Below are 17568 nucleotides of genomic sequence, written 5' to 3' on the forward strand. Positions count from 1 at the left end.
AATCGAGTCAAAAAGAAGTATTAAACTCCCATCAAAAGGAGAAACTTTTTTTTTTTTTTTTGAGATGGGCGGTGGGGAGGGCTGGGAGAGAGAGAGAGAGAGAGAGAGAGAAATTGAACATGCGAGCAAAGGAGGGGGCAGAGGGAGAGGGGGAGAATCTTAAGCATGTTCCATGCTCAGCACAGAGCCCAACACGGAGCTCGATCTCATTACTGAGATCATGACCTGAGATGAAATCAAGAGTTGGATGCTTAACAGACTGAGCCACCCAGGAACCCCAAAAGAAGTATTTCTAAAGCACACAGGGAACTGCAGTATTTTGCTGTCAAGTAATCTTCATTTTCACAGAGTGAGATTAAAGTTTAAAGAAGTGAAAGACAGAAAATAATGGAAACATCAATGTAAACATTTAACTTTTTAACAGAAGTAAAATTTTCCAGCTTAATTTATTTTACTTCAACCACTTACAGTGCACTTTCCATATCTGCTATATTTTCTTCCATTTTCTGAGACTACATAGAGGTAAATGAAGTTGTCATGAGATCCTACAGCCAGGAGGGTGCCATCTAGAATGAGACAGGAAAAAGTGTTAACTAGAGAAATGTACTGATGGATTCATTTGCTGCTAACTTTATTGGACCTGTATTAAATGCTATTTTACAAATATTGCTAAATCTCATGAATTTAGCTGGTATTTGGTATTTGATGAATAAATCCTTCCATCACTAAGCGCACTTGAACAACAGTCATTTTTTCAGAGAACTCACAGGCCTTGGACCCTAGCCTCATCTTCTTCTAGGTAGCTACAACATGGCCCCAGGAAGGTTAACCTGTCTTATGGATCTAGGTACCCAGTACTCACAAGCCAAGGGTAAAATTGCTCATTTCAGTGGAGCATACATGACTTCTCTAACTATAGTCTCTTGGGAATGGACTATATTCTCTTCTTTCATGGTCTCTTCTATTGTTCTTACCACTTAACAGATGGTCAATAAAGTCTAACTGACCTTTGGATTTTTAACTACTACACTTGCAGTAATTTGTTAGTAGAGACTAAAAAACCAAACAGAATACCTTTTCTGCCTTAAGATAACTTGCCAGGCTTATAGCTTGAAGCAAATACTTTTCCTTCCACGTTCAACTCAGAGAACAGTATTCTGTGGTTCCTTTGAAACAACTTAGAAGCAATCAAAAAAATCCTTTGGATCCCACACTGATCCAACAACTACTGGAATAGATTTTCAAATATAAGCAAAAGTCACTCACACTAACTCCAGGGAAGAATATAAATCAAAACTATATTGATAATGGGGAAAAGGAATTGGACTACTGTGAGAACATAATTAACATTTTGAATAAGGTGTAAAGAATTATTCAAATAAGGCTAAATGAATTTATCAAATTCTTATAATGAGCTGAGTATTTTATCTAAGTAACAAAACCAATCATTACTATGTAGCCAGTAATAATGTAACTAGATTTTAAAGAACCTGAATAGGTTCTATCACAGTGTATTTTGAACATTACTATAATTTCTATTTTCTTACATATAAAAAAGGTTGCTAAACAGATGTAACAGTCAGTCTAATACCTATCCAAAATTCTAAGTATGTGTGTAATTCCCCTAAAATGGGATTTGACTGTACTATATTCTGCTTTCAATTGCAAAAGCAGTTGTAACAGTTTGTTCTAAATTTGCTTGATGATTTATAATGTTGTTTAACTTTAGAAGTTCTTTTGCAGTCTCCTGCAGAATTTAATCTGATACTGGGGGAAACATATTCAATACTTAACAAGTCTAGAGAGTAGGAAAAGAATAGTTAGTTTTATTGGAAGTGAAAAAATACACTTTCAGAGAAATGCTGTGAATGCCAGGATGGGGGTCAATCTGCCTACCTACTGAGTAGCGCATCACAGAGAGCTGTTCATTCCCATCTGTGTGGATAGAAACTAGATCTCTGGTTTCTGCATCCAGAACAAACCACCTATTAAGAAGTAAAAATCAAAATTTTCTTCAGATGTCAGCACTTAAAGAAAAACAATTGCTTTTTTCCCTTTTAAAAAACTTTAACGAATTTTAACAATGCCCTGAAGTATGACATGATGACATGTGTCCTTCTAATGAAGGATGAACTCATTTGCAGAGTGTTGCTAAATACAATATAAATATGTGGGCCTAGGCATGTTCTCACTTCTATTTAGGTATTCATTGAATGCCAACTGTGTCTCTTTGCTAGGCACCATCTAAACACAAAGTTAAGATGACAGGATTAATTTTTTCAAGATTATACTCGAGATGGGGAAGAAGAAAAGAGCCAATTGAAACAAAGAACAATTAAGTGCCAATCTCAGTGATGGTGACCATATACAACAGAGGAACTCATAGAATGGAAGTGAATGATAGAGGACACAGAAAAACCTTTAGGAAGGATGTAGGATTGGTTGAGCTGAATGCTGCGGGAAAGAGGTACAGGCAGTTCAAGCAGGAAGAGTGACAGCTGCACAGCTATGGAGATGGGAAGGAGCACAGACAGTATGAAGGTGGGAGGGGAAGGCAGAGGGCCATTCATTTGGTGTGATTTCAAATGAATCACCAGGGGGCGCTCTGCCCTTCCAATACCTCCATACATGCACACAGCTCAATTCTTTCAAAAATAGTTTTTCATTCACATTTACAGGAAAAGTCAAAATGTAAAAGCTTTTCGGAGGTTAAATAATGACTTAAATTCCACTATATAATAAATGACTTATCAAACCTTTCTATAAGAGCACTTGAAGGAGGGGGATGTGTTTCAGAAAAGCATGGCAAGATATGAGGTATAAAGCAAAGACTGGGAACTAAGGACAGACAACTAGAGACTGGGTAAGTGAGAGGAGGGCAGGGTACAGACAGCACACACAGCTAGTTGGAGGAATTTAGAGTTGGGCATTGCCTGGCTCATATCAGTCACTAAATACATATATGGAAAATGAATAAACAAGTATAACATAACTCTTGAACATGATAAAAGCCAAGTTTTAGCAAGGAAAAAAGCAACAAGTTTTGTTTTTAAGATGGAAAAATTCACCACTAAAATCAGCCAATATAGAAATCATAATGACAGTTCCTTACAATTTTGAAGTCTTAAAACTAAAACCTGGAAAGAGACCACTTCCCCTTCAGATAAAAGAAATACATTTTTTTTTAATATGAAATTTATTGTCAAATTGGTTTCTATACAACACCCAGGGCTCATCCCAACAGGTGCCCTCCTCAATGCCCATCACCCACCCCCCATCAACGCTCAGTTTATTCTCAGTTTTTAAGTGTCTCTTATGGTTTGACTCTCTCCCTCTCTAATTTTGAGTGCGTTTGAGTAGCTTGTGAACTAAGGGTGCAAGCTTCTAGGTAGCTAGCCTCATTTATAAGTTCTGTCTGCTACATGGATAAGAGAAATAGCTTCTATTTATGAATACTTATGGCCAAAATTAGGAAACTGACTCTGAAGCTCTATGCTGCAAGTTTGCTGATCATTTCCATTTCAAAAGGTGTGTAACTTTACTGCAACTAGACAGTACCCACAGATTATAGGTTTCTTCTGAGAATGTAATTCATTAATCAATTTTTTAAAAAGACTGATTTAGTTATTGAGAGAGAGAGAGAGAAAGAAAGAGCATGCTTACGCACAAGCAGGAGAGGGGCATAGAGAGAGAGAGAGAGGGAGAGAGAGAGAATCCCAAGCAGGCTCCACACTGTCAGCAAGGAAGGAGCCCAATGTGGGACTTGAACTCACGAACCATGAGATCATGGCCTGAGCTGAAATCAAGAGTAGGATGTTTAACTGACTGAGCCACCCAGGCGCCCCGTCATTAATCAATTTTTATAGCTACCACCGTGAAACTCATCTGAGCCAAGAAATGCCAAAGGTGAAGCCAAGTGAATTGCCTTTTCAGAGTAAGGGCACAAAATATTCCAACTCAGACCGAACAGACAGACCTAAAGAACAATGAGATGACAACACCACACTGTAGGTATCAAGTTTCAAGTTTTTAATGAGTTTATGGAAACTTTATTATACTTTCTCAGGCATTTGAAAAATTGCCATTCTTTATTTGGAGAGCCCCAACTACTGTTTTAAGACTGTTTCCAAGTCAGTTTAATCTTCCTAGGAAAACTGCAAATAATTTTCTCTTTTTGGAATTCCCTTAAAAGATAGTGAAAACAAAACAAAACAAAAACAAAAACCCAGAATGTCTGTTGGTGTAAGATGCAGAAACCTAAAGCTCTGCGTTGTTTACTGATTAGAGATGGTAGCGATCCAAAATAAAATAAAAACCCTGCCTACGTTTTCTATTTCTTTGATTATATACCAAAAGTTAATTAATCTGCTTTAGGCAAGTAATTCAACAACTTTGCTATAGAAAGAATCCAACTTCCAATAGGACCTTAGCAATAATTTTAAAGCTCTTACCCTTTCCATTACATGAATTATGTTCTAGCTTTCAGAAAAGACTTTTGGGCCCAGGACCTCTGTTTCTAATAAATGTACACAGAAGACGATAAATTCTATAGCAAAGAGAATTTTCAAGAAATATTTACGTTTTCACTGTGCTGAACTGTATGTATTTTTATTCCAGTACGGAATATATACACTGGAACCAAGCTTCTGCTTTAAGATAATTTGGAATCATTATTGGGACTTTTACGTCCTGTAGGACCTAATGGATCCTTCTAAATGTATCACAGACTGGAAATCTTTGGTCATACACTTAATCTGACTTGTGGTCAAGTACCAAAATGTAGTACCATCATTTATCTTTTTAAAAAGATACTATATTGATGTCTTTAGTGGCAAGAAAAGAATCGATTTTAGAGATGGACAGTATCGTATTTTAAAATCCCTAAATGAATATATACGTTCCTAATAGGAGTTAAAAAAATATTCATGCTCATATAAAGTGTGTCCTCTGGGTGGCAGGTTTGTAACCCACCCCCCCCCCCATGCCCTGCGCTGTCCCCCTCCTTCTTTATGATCTTCTACTTATAAGAATAGGAATATGGCTTTTATAATCAGAAAAATGTAAAGCTACAAAACAGGAGGAAGAGAAACCCAATTCAACCTTCTTATTTTACAAATAAAAAACAATGACATGCTCTGATTTCAAAACATCTGACCAGTTATCAACCAACAGTCAGGTGACAGAGCCTCTGACCCTTGGGCTTTTCACTAATATCACACAAGGGAAGGAGATGATTCATGGAAAGTGCTCTATGTCTTTGAGATACACTAACATTCAGAGATCCAGAGAAAAAAGGAGTTAGCAAAAGAGGCAGAACAGTTTATAATCTAATTGAGGAGACAGAATGAGTTCATAAAGTGGTAAATATTTGGAAGTAACACGAACTATACAAGTTATAAGGTTTATGAAGTCTCAGAGCAGGGTGTAGTCACTGTGGAGATGGGTGGTCTAGGATTTCATTGTACCAAATGTGGCAAGAAACAGACAGGTGGAGAGCACTAGACAAGAAACTACAAAAAGGGCTGGCATGTTTATAAAGGACAACAACTTGACCATGCTGGCTAGAGTGCTGTGGGAAAGATTTTTAATGAGCTTTCAAGGCCAGGCTAACAAGCTTAGGGGCTCCTGGGTGGCTCAGTCAGTTGAATGCCCGACTTCAGCTCAGGTCATGATCTCATGGTCTGTGGGTTCGAGCCCCACGTCAGGCTCTGTGCTGACAGCTCAGAGCCTGGAGCTGCTTCAGATTCTGTGTCTCCCTCTCTCTCTGCCCCTCCCCCACTCATTCTCTCTGTCTCTCTCTCTCTCTCTGTCCCTTTCCCACTCATATTATCTCTCTCTCTCTCATTCTCTTCTATTCTCTCTCTCAAAAATAAATATTAAAAAAAATTTTTTTGGGGCGCCTGGGTGGCGCAGTCGGTTAAGCGTCCGACTTCAGCCAGGTCACGATCTCGCGGTCCGTGGGTTCGAGCCCCGCGTCAGGCTCTGGGCTGATGGCTCAGAGCCTGGAGCCTGTTTCCGATTCTGTGTCTCCCTCTCTCTCTGCCCCTCCCCCGTTCATGCTCTGTCTCTCTCTGTCCCAAAAATAAATAAAAAACGTTGAAAAAAAAAAAAAAAGTTAAAAAAAAAATTTTTTTTAAAGGCCAGGCTAACAAGTTTGGATTCCACTGTTTAGGTATCAAGAAGAACTTAGTTATTAGCTACAATGCTAGCTTGCCAAAGTTATAGTCACCATCAAATTTGAGGAGCTGAGCCAGATCACTTAAGTCTCTCCAGGTCAAAGGTTTTATGATTCCAGGTCAACTAAATTCTTTACCCGCCTAGTAACCAGGCTCACTTTCCCAGCTTGCTTCCTTGTCAAAGCTGTCACTATCACTGTAGACCAGAAGAAATTCTGGCATCTTCTCTGAAGTCATTTCTCTGAGTCTGTCCACTCTCCTTTCCATCCGTATATGTTATACATTACTATGTATAGTACATTACTATGTATAGAACATACTTGTTCTATATACTGACTCAATTTTGTGGATTCCTTTCTTTGAAACAATTTTCAACTTTAATCCTTGCTTTTTATTCTCCTTATAATCACTTCAGGTCTACTGATTTCTCTAATTCTGTGGGTCTCACCTCCATTTACCAGCCTATAAAATGACTATGGCAAAAACTCACTCTTTAAATACTGTATGTTGGTTTGGAAATAGAACCCAAGACCAGAGTAAAGTTCTGTGAAAGTTACTTGGAGAATTCTGAGTTGACATAGACCTGACATCCTGATGGGATGGTATCTGTGGTTCCTCTGAGGTCCAGAGGTGATATAAAGATTAAGTGCCTTTGAAAAACTGGTTTCAAAAAACAGGAAGGGGAAGGATAGTCAACTGGGGTCTTGGAAAAATCAAGCAGAATGTATTTTTACCAATAATTTAGAGATTATAAACTTCCAAATTCATAATAGTTCAGGTTTACATTTATTGTTAGTTCTGTGAAAAACTTTAAATCCCATCAAGAAACCCAAATTTTAGGGGTGCCTGGGTGGCTCAGTCAGTTAAATGACCTATTCTTGGTTTGGGCTCAGGTCACGATCTCACAGGTTTGGGAGATTGAGCCCCATGTCGGGCTCTGCACTGACAGCTTGAAGCCTGCTTGGGATTCTCTCTCTTCCTCTCTTGCTGGTCCTGCCCTGCTCATGTGTGCTTTCTGGCTCTCTCTCTCAAAAAATAAATGAACTTAAAAAAACTAAAAGAAGAAACCCAAATTTAAAAAAATGAGAAAATGAGACAGTGTGGTAAATACACAGTGGAGTATTCAACTGCCATAAAGAATGAGACCTTACCATCTGCAACAACACGGAAGGACCTAGAGGACATAACATTGAGTGAATTAAGTCAATCAATGAAAGACAAATACCATATGAATTCACTCATGTTGAATTTAAGAAATGAAGCAAACGGGCAAAGGGAAAAATGAGAGGGGCAAAGCAAAAAACAGACTCTTAACTACAGAGAGCAAACTGATGGTTACCAGAGGGGAGGTGGGTGAGGGGGTGGGTGAAGGGGTGGGTGAAATAGGTGATGGGGATTAGAGTGCACTTGTTGTGATGAGCACTGGGTGTTGCTTGGAAGTGTTGAATCACTACATACGTTGTACACCTGAAACTAAATGTTTTTTTAAATTTTTATTTTATTTTTTTGAGGGAGAAAGAGAGCATGAGCAGGAGAGGGGTAGAGAGGGAGGAGACACAGAATCGAAGCAGGCTTCAGGCTCTGAGCTATTCAAGCACGTGGGGCTTGAACTCACGAACTGCGAGACGATGACCTGAGCTGAAGTCGGGCACTTAACCGACTGAGCCACCCAGGCGCCCCCACCTGAAACTAATACTACACTGTATATTACCTAACTGGAATTTAAAATAAAAACAAACATTTTTGGAAGAAACTGAAGATCTCCATAAATGGAAAAACATCTGTTCATGAATTAAAAGACTTAGTATTGTTAAGATATTGACATTCCCCAAACTGACCTACTGAAAAAAAATTCCTATCAAAATGCCAGCTAGCTTCTTTGTAGAAATGGATAAAACTGATCTTAAAATCCATGTGGAAATTCAAAGGATCCTGAATAGCCAAAACAACCTCAAGAAAACAAAACAAAAACGCAAAAAACCACCCCCCCCCAAAGTTGGAAGTTGGAGGACTCACATTTCCTAACTTCAAAATTTACTACAAAGCTACAATAATCAAGGCTGTGGTACTGCCACAAGGATGGACATATAGACCAATGGAATAGTATTCGGAATCCAGATGGAAACAAATACATTTATTCAACTGACTTTCGACAAGGGCATCGATACCATTCAGTGGGGAAATGTTGCTGTAACAACTGGATACCCACATGCAATAGAATGAAGGTGGAGATCTGCCTTACACCACACGTGAAGATTAACTCAAGATGAATCAAGAGACCTAAAGGTAAGAGCTAAAACTATAAAGTTCCTAGGATAAAACAATGGAGTAAATCCTTATGACAAAGAAACAAGAGAAAGAATAGATGAATTGGACTATATAAAACTTTAAAAATTTGTGTCATAAATGTTACCATCAAGAAAGTAAAAAGACAATCCTTGGAACAAGAGCAAATATTTGCAAATCATATATCTGATAAGGTACTAAATCCAGAATATATGAAGGATCCTTACAACTCAACAATAGAAAGACAAACCAATTCAAAGATGGGCACAGGATGTGAATAGACATTTCTCTAAAGAGGCTATACAAGTCAAAACCATAACAAAAAAGCATTTCACATCCACTATGATGGCTATAATCAAAATACAATGACAAAAGCTGGAGGACATGTGGGGAAACTGGATCCCTCATACTTTGCTGGTGGAATTGTAAAATGACGTAGCTACTGTGGAAAACAAGTTGGTTGTTCATCAAAATGTTAAACACAGAGTTATCACATGGCCCAGCAACTCTACTGCTTACTATATGCTCAAGAGAGTTGAAAACATATGTCCACACAGAAACTTGTATATGAACGTTTATAGCAGCAGTATTCATACTAGCCAAAGAGTGGAAATAAGTTAAATATCTACCAACTACCTGATGAAGGTATATCCTACAACAGAATATTACTTGGCCACAAATAATATAATAATACTTTAAATGGGTGACTTTTATGATATATGAGTTATATATACCTCAATAAAGCTGTTAAAAAGGATCCTTATTATGTGAGGATTAGCACATTAAGGAAGAACTATGTCCCCTTAGGGGTATGCACTTTTGTTTCCCTTAGAAATTGTAACAGTAATACATTATTTAAAAAATTTTTGTTTAATGTTTTATTTTTGAGAGAGAGAGAGAGAGCAAGTGGGGGGAGGGCATAGAGAGAGGGAGACACAGAATCCGAAGCAGGCTCCAGGCTCTGAGCTGTCTGCACAGAGCCTGCCGTGGGGCTCAAACTCATGAACTGTGAGACCATGACCTGAGACTAAGTGGGATGCTTAACCGAATGAGCCACCCAGGCACCCCAGTTATATACATTGCTTTAAATCATAATTTTATTTATCACTATAATAATTTATCTACACTTGTGCTTACTTCTTGATTCCAAGAAGTAGATTTCTAGATTTGGACACGAAAAGATCTTTAAAGATTTTGCTAGTCACCTTCTCTGGATCATACACGTGTTGCATTATATTTAAAAAAAAAAAAAAATTCCTTGCCCTAAGTGTATGACTTTTTTTTTTTTTTTTTTTTTCAGGCTGAGGGGTCAGTGATCATAATCTGATCTGGCTACACTGAGGAATTTTCAGTTTAGACACTAGAGCCAGGTATTCACAGACCCAGGTAAAAAATAAAAATAAAAGAGAAAGTTCTCCAGGAATCAACAGAATCTAACTAGATGCGAAACCAAAGACAGGAATAACATACAGAATGAACATGCATAATGACATTTCTCTTAGATTCTAAATAATCTCCAGTTTTTATTTAGTTATCCCATCACTCTCATTTATAAGGTGTTTTCTACTCACACCTCCAAGAGGAAATGATTGACTTTAGTTTATGTCACTTAAATTAAGTGAGTGACTTTTCATTTTAAGCTGGTTAATGACGACTTTGCAGCTATATAAATCTTAGAAAGTAACTTTAGTGTATTTAAATCAGATTAGTTTTTCCTTAAAAATTGGGGCTCTGTATATATTGCGCGTGCACGTGCACACACACACACACACACACACACACACACACACCCGGCTCCATTCATTGAATGAAGTGCTGTGTCTCAATGACTCAAATCCCTTTACCCCTTGCACTCTATTCAGTGTTTAATTTCTTTGTATAAATAGTAAATGTTTCTAAAATCTGTCAGCCAGTGATTTAACCTTCAAAGGTAAACTTTCCTTACAATACTTCTAAGTAACGCTACAAACACCATAAGCATGTGTCAAGGAGCACTGATGGAGTAGTGGAAAGAGATCAGCTTTGGAACCATATAGAACCTGAGTTCAAATCCTAGCTCAATTTCAAGTGATAAGCTCTATGGGTCTTGGTTTCCTGTCTGTGCAATGGAGATACTAATAAATATTTTGTTGCACTCTTGTGAAAATATAAAGAAATATATAAAAATAATTTAGTACAAGGTCTTAGCTTCAGCATTTGTTGACATTCGTTCAGCTGCCCAAAAAAACTGAAGTGAACTCCTTTGTGGTTTTCTGAAAACGAGTTTAATACTTTCTAGCTCAGGTTGTTTCTTATGTGCCTAAGACTTTTTTGTAAAACAAAAAATAATTTCCGTCAAATCCTACAAAGTGACCTACCATATACCTAAGTTGAAGTAATAATCTAATACCAACATGCATTTTGGAGAAATCTGAGATAGTAAAGCTGTCTATATTTGCAAGTTTCACTTAATCTCCCTCCCTAGCACCCTAATTCTAAAATACAATTATTTCAGAATCAGTCAAATAGCATCTCTATTACATATCCATGTTTCACAGTTTATCATTGGAGATCTGTTTTTCCATGATTCTGAAAGATTTATAGTGCTGTAAAGGAGAAGAAACTTGAATGTTTTGACTTTCTAGAGGTGTTAATTTGTATCCAACAACCAAAGGGGGAAAACTTGCTATAAAAAAAAAAAACAAAACTCCAGATGACTAACTTTAGAATTAAATGAACTGGCTGATTTGAAATGTTTATCATATAAACAAAAGTGTTTGTATAAGTGTGTTCAAGATAGTTTCACTTCATCAGAAATCAGCATTCCACATTTCCTATCGGTTTAACTTTGGAAATTTACTTCATTATTTTTCTTCTGCCTTTTTAATAAAGAAATTAAGTTAGTTGTGATGAGGGCTTCTTACTAGCAGAGGCAATAAAAAGGACTCAAGAATATACAGATAATAAATATATGTTACTTATTAAGGTTATTAATGACAGGTACTATGTAAGGTCTGTAAAGACAAGTAATTAGTAACAATTTCAGGAAATAAACCTTTATTATCTATCTGTGTAACATTAAAAAAAGACAGGATGGGGGCGCCTGGGTGGCTCAGTCGGTTGGGCTTCCGACTTCAGCTCGGGTCACGATCTCGCAGTCCGTGAGTTCGAGCCCCGCATCGGGCTCTGGGCTGATGGCTCGGAGCCTGGAGCCTGTTTCCGATTCTGTGTCTCCCTCTCTCTCTGCCCCTCCCCCGTTCATGCTCTGTCTCTCTCTGTCTCAAAAATGAATAAACGTTAAAAAAAAAATAAAAAAAATAAAAGACAGGATGACAAAAGCTATAGAGCAATTTATAAAAGCTCAATTGGGTTATTTCAGTTTCAAATCTCTTTCCTTAAAAAAAAAAATGAGTAAAGGGGTGCCTGGGTGGCTCAGTCGGTTAAGCATCCAACTTAGGCTCAGGTCATTATCTCAGTTTGTGAGTTTGAGCCCCTCGTCAGGCTCTGACAGCTCAGAGCCTGGACCCTGCTTTGGATTATGTGTCTCCCTCTCTCTGCTCCTACCCCACTTGCATTTTCTCTCTCTCTCAAAAATAAATAAACCAAAAAAAAAAAGAGATGACAAATTTTCTGACACCATAAAAAGTTCCACCAAGGAGAGTCAAGTCAGCAGAATTACCACTTTCTCAATGAAGCCTATCCTAACCACTCTATCATTTTGCACTGCACCCTCTCCCAATCCCTCTTAATATACTCAGTGCCCCACCCCTACCTTCATGGCTTTTAACATTTTCTAACTTAATTCGTTATAATATTTATTTTTTATTCTGCCTCCACCCACACATAGTAAAACATGGGCTCCAAAGGGGCAGGGATTTTTGTTTTGCACACTGAAGTAGTCTGAATGCCCACAGGAGTGTCCAACAAATGGTAGGTGCTCAAGAAATAATTACGGAATGATTGAGGATACATAGCAGGTAAGAGCAACACGCGTATTCATATGCCACTTAAGAGATTAATTCCCTAGATCAGATTGAGAACATTCCTGAATAAGTTAATCATCCCACCACTTCAGATTACTCAGCTCACATTTCCCTTCAAGACCCTACCTGCCTGAGTGCGTTCCTATGGCCACCACTGTGCCACTTGGATGAAAATCTGCACAGTGTCCTGGTTCCTAGAAGAGAGACAGACAGCTGTTGGGGAGTACATGAGAAAGTCCCTCTAGATCTATGGGATAGTGGCAAAGACATCTGAAAATAACTGGTTTCATACAATCACAGAATTCCGATCAACTTTATTGTAGCCAATGAAAAATATCACATGGATATGAGGTAAAAGAATTTCAGAGCAGGAAGGGTATGTGGGCAAAGTGGTGAGGGAAAAGGACAGCCAGCTTGTGGCTAGGCAGTGTAACAATAAGGATAATAACAACAAACATGTATACAGTTCCTTAGTCTGCGAAGAACGTGTATACACACTTAGGCTAGAAAAGGTGGATGTCTGGGTGGGGTAGGGAGAAAATACAGTGAGAGATCAACTCAAAAAGCAGAAAGTAGAGTCTGTTAGTGAGCAGTGCTTACATAGAATCCAACTGCAACACCACCAGAGGCCCAAACATTTCTGTGACAATTAATGCTCCATAAATATGTGAAATTTTTTTGACTTTTTTTCTGAAACTGACAGAAAAATTGAGCTTTTGCCCTAATTTGCTTCTTTAAAGTGGGTTCACATTACACTTTCATCCTTATTTCATCCCCTTTACTAAACTGTATAAATATACTTGGTTTTAACCAATGCTGAGTCCTTTTTCCTTTGCTGCTCCCAACTGCCGTTTGGGGAGTTTCTGTGGGGAGATTATAACACATTTTGTTTTACTCACATCTACAAGCCTGGTCCATTCCAGCCTGTGTTCTACTGAGTTCCACATGCACACCTGTCTGTCCTGAGCACATGTCAAGAGCAAATCTTTAAAGGGATGTGTGGCAAGACCCCAAAGCTCATCTGTATGACCCTGAAAATGAAATACACCCACTGTTATAAGAAACAAAGGGTATCATCAAAAATATTCAGTTAATGATTAAAATCATACATCAGGGCACCTGGGTGGCTCTGTTGGTTGAACATCCAACTTCGGCTCAAGTCATGATCTCATGGTTAGTGAGTTTGAGCCCCACATCGGGCTCTCTGCTGCCAGCGTGGAGCCTGCTTCAGATCCTCTGTCCCCCACCCTCTGCCCTCTTCCCGCCCCCTGCTGCTCATGAATGCGCTCTCTCTAAAATAAACATTTAGAAGAATTGGTTACAATCATACATCTTACCTGTACTTCTATTTGGAAGCCATCATTAAATGTTCCCCGTAAAACGAAGTTTCGTGATGTGCCTACTAAAAATTGATCTGCCTTTCCTTCTGCTACAGCTCTGATTGTTCCATACTGATCAGGAACCTAAAAGATAAATTTGTAAAGTCACCATAGATAATAACATGCATTAATTACTACCTGAAGACTGCATTTATAGCTGTAAGCAATTATGGGGTAATAAATGACAACATTCCAAAACTGAAAGTCATATGGTGATATTATACTAATAAGTTTATTTGTTCAATTACATTTTATTACACAGAAGTTATCATGCATTATTATCAACATTCTTTGCTTTAGTCAATTTTTAAAAAAAATATTTACTTTGAGAGGCAGAGAAAACGTGCACATGAGCATACGGGTTGGGGAGGGGTAGAGAGAGAGTGTGAGAGAGAACTCCAAGCAGGCTCTGCAATGTCAGTGAAGATTCCGACACAGGGCTCAATCCCACGATCATGACCTGAGCCGAAATCAAGAGTTGGACACTTAACTGAGCCACCGAGGCGCCCCTGCTTTAGTCAATTTTTATATTTATATTTTATATGATCTCAAGAGTTAAGGGCTAGAAGTAGGGGAAAAAGGAAAAAGTTCTATTAGACCACATGAAAAGTGTGGTCTGGTGTTGTTATTTACCAGTTATGTTATTTTGGGTACATCATTTAGCCTAAGATGAATTTCTTTATCTGTAATATGGGGAAATAATAATATATGCCCTACCTATTCTTAATTGTTGTAAGAATAAAAATGTAAGAATAGCTCATGTGAAATTTCTTTGTTAACTAAAAAGCAATATATTGTGAAGTGTTATAACTGTCCTTACAGGACTCCTTGGGAGATCAATCTCATATGTGTTACATGGTATATACTCTCAGTGAATGGTGTATTAATAATAAGCCCAAGGAATGACCCTGAAATAATACAATTCTTTATAAAGGAGGACACGAATAGTTGAATTCTAACGGTAATCCAAACTGATGGCGAGGGGAAGAATGAACTAGATGGTATAGCTTTTGATTACAAAGAATGTAAGTTATCTGTGAAAAAAAAAAAGAAAGAAATAGTAAAGGAAGTGACATTTCCCTGGTGAACTTAAGGTTGAGATAAAGGGAACCTTTCGACTTATCTTCTTGGAAATAAAACCAAGAGCAGTATTATCAGGATCCTCTTTTTTAGAAAACATTTTGTCTGGAAAACATGTTACATGTTGAAAACACTGAGCCTAAATTAAAAATTTAAATCACAAAAAAATAGAACACTAAACTGAGTGAAATTTGCCCTTGCTTTGAGAATCACTGACCTATAAAATACTATTCTTAACCATTTCACATCCAGAGACAGACCTCAATTTAATTAGCAAACTTTCACTGAGCACATAATATCTGTGGATACACTTAGTCCATGATATGAAGCAGACACAAACTTAGGTAACTAGCAATTATCATTAAGCCCGCTGTTTAAAATTACTTCCAATTTGTTTTAAATGTTTTATTTTATTTTTGAGATACAGAGAGAGGGAGGTGCAGAGAGAGAAGGGGACAGAGGATCTGAAGTGGGCTCTGTGCCAATAGCAGTGAGACCAATGTGGGACTTGAACTCATGAATTGTGAGATCATGACCTGAGCCAAAGTCAGACGCTTAACCGACTGAGCCACCAGGGCGCCCCTAAAGATTACTTTCAAGTTTTAAAATCAAACTGCTTATTTTGTATGCCTTGGAACTGGATAGTTTATTAGATGAATGTCTGAATTTTAAATATGCATGGTTATATTTTTGGATCACTATAAACTAATCTCAGAAATAAACAACTAGTTATTCTGACCAATATATTGTTTTTACTTTTTCAAATTATTAATGAATGGTCCTTTTTCCTTCTTCCTTTTTTTTTTTTTTTTTTAAGACAATGAAATGACAAGAATGTGTACCATTTTCCCAGGAAAGTGTGTTATCTTAATGTGGGATGAAAGACATGCATTTAGAGGGCTTAATATTTTAAAATGTTCATGTTTCATTTTCATTCTTACCTCTATTTCTCTTTCAGGATTCAGATCATGATCCCACAGAATTATTTTTCGGTCTTTCCCTCCTCCAGTTAATAACATTCCATTTCTCATCTGACAAAGTGTGAACACACTCCCATCATGAGCTTTGATTTGTTTGCTGATCTGATAAACACCTAGTAAGATGAGAGTAAAAAAAAAAAAAAAACCACTAATGATACATTTTCCATCAGAATTTAGTGTCTTTTTGGAAGAAAACTTTATAGAGTGAATAATCAAAAGTTCCTACTTTTGCATTTATGTCAGTATTTAGTTACTCTGAAAACATTTCAAAATAATTCTTACAAAAAGATAAGCTAAAGTAGTGATAACTCTACAGACAACACAGGATATCTTAGCCTCAGAACTTACTATGTCTTATAATCATTCTGTATGGTAGTTACGGTATTACTCTTCTGATTTTAGAGCTGAGGACACCACATAGCTAGTGACAAAGCTGTGACAAGTACTCCAGTCTTTACTCACCGTTCCTTTAACTTTCCCCAAAAGTCTTCATTTCCTGCTGAGGTAACAGCCATAACATTTAACAACCACTGTTGATGTGGAAGCCTTCTGCTCTGCCTTTACTTTACTTGCTATGAAATGGAGGACTGAGAAAGATACTGGGGCAGAAGTGGGCACTGGCAGCCTAGAGCTGTGGCTTTTGATCAACTAAAGAAGTATTTTTAATATATATTTTTAAGTTTATTTTGAGAGAGACAGAGAGAGAGAGAATGAGAGAGCGAGCATGAGAAGGGAAGGGGCAGAGGGAGAGAGAAAATCCCAAGCAAACTCCACACTGTCAGTGCAGAGTCTGATGCAGGGGTTCCAACCCATGAACTATGAGATCATGACTTGCACGGAAATCAAGAATTGGATGCTCAACCAACTGAGCCACCCAGGTGCCCCGAGGAGTATTTAAAAAATTTTTTTAAAAAATTTTACAGAGAGAATGAGAGCACACATCAGGGAAAAGGGGCAGAGGGAGAGAATCTTAAGCAGGCTCAACACTCACACAGAGCCTGATGTGGGGCTTGATCCCACAACCCTGGAATCATGACCTGAGCTGAAATCAAGAGTTGGATGCTCAACGGGCTGAGCCATCCAGGTGCCCTCAACTAGAGAAGCATTTTAAAAACCGGTCCAGTTGTATTAATATGATGGCTGAATGATAGCCCAGCTTTCTCGTATCTCTACGGAACTTTACATATACCCAGGGAGGGAGAGGGCAGGTCCATAAAAAAATATTTAAGTAAAGTCCATGTGGAGATTAACAAACAAATTATGTACATACATACAACTGGCCCCTGAATAACAAAGGATTTAGGTGTGCCAACCCCTTGTGCAGTTCAAAATCTTGTGTATAGATTTTGGCCTTCCAAAAACTTAACTAATAGCCTATTGCTGACCAGAAACCTTGCTGATGATACTAACAGTCGATTAACATGTATTTTGCATGCTGTATAAATTACATACTGTACTCTTCCAATAAAGTAAGCTAGAAAAAATATTAAAGCCATAAGAAAATACATTTATAGTACTGTACTGTAAAAATGTGTAGGGGCGCCTGGGTGGCTCAGTAGCTTAAGCATCCAACTCTTGATTTAGATTCAGGTCATGATCTGACAGTTTGTGGGATCCAGCCCCGGGTTGGGCTCTGCACTGACGGCATGCAGCCTGCTTGGGATTTTCTTTCACCCTCTCTCTCGCCACCCCCCAACCCCCACCC

The 17568-nt window shown here is 38.0% G+C and overlaps 1 protein-coding gene across 7 annotated transcripts in view; it reads right to left on the minus strand.

Moving 5' to 3' along the window:
• The window catches only part of EML4 (EMAP like 4), a 161528-nt gene that overhangs the window by 17135 nt on the left and 126825 nt on the right, over window positions 1-17568 (minus strand). For all 7 annotated transcript variants that reach the window (XM_047851946.1, XM_047851943.1, XM_047851944.1 and 4 more), the window contains 6 exons: window positions 15825-15976; window positions 13762-13887; window positions 13324-13455; window positions 12551-12618; window positions 1897-1985; window positions 469-566 (listed from right to left, as the gene is read on the minus strand). In XM_047851946.1, the coding sequence (XP_047707902.1) occupies window positions 469-566; window positions 1897-1985; window positions 12551-12618; window positions 13324-13455; window positions 13762-13887; window positions 15825-15976 (665 nt within the window). The remainder of the gene's footprint in view (window positions 1-468; window positions 567-1896; window positions 1986-12550; window positions 12619-13323; window positions 13456-13761; window positions 13888-15824; window positions 15977-17568) is intronic.

The sequence above is a fragment of the Prionailurus viverrinus genome, chromosome A3, assembly GCF_022837055.1.
Source record: "Prionailurus viverrinus isolate Anna chromosome A3, UM_Priviv_1.0, whole genome shotgun sequence".
Taxonomy (NCBI): Eukaryota; Metazoa; Chordata; class Mammalia; order Carnivora; family Felidae; genus Prionailurus; species Prionailurus viverrinus.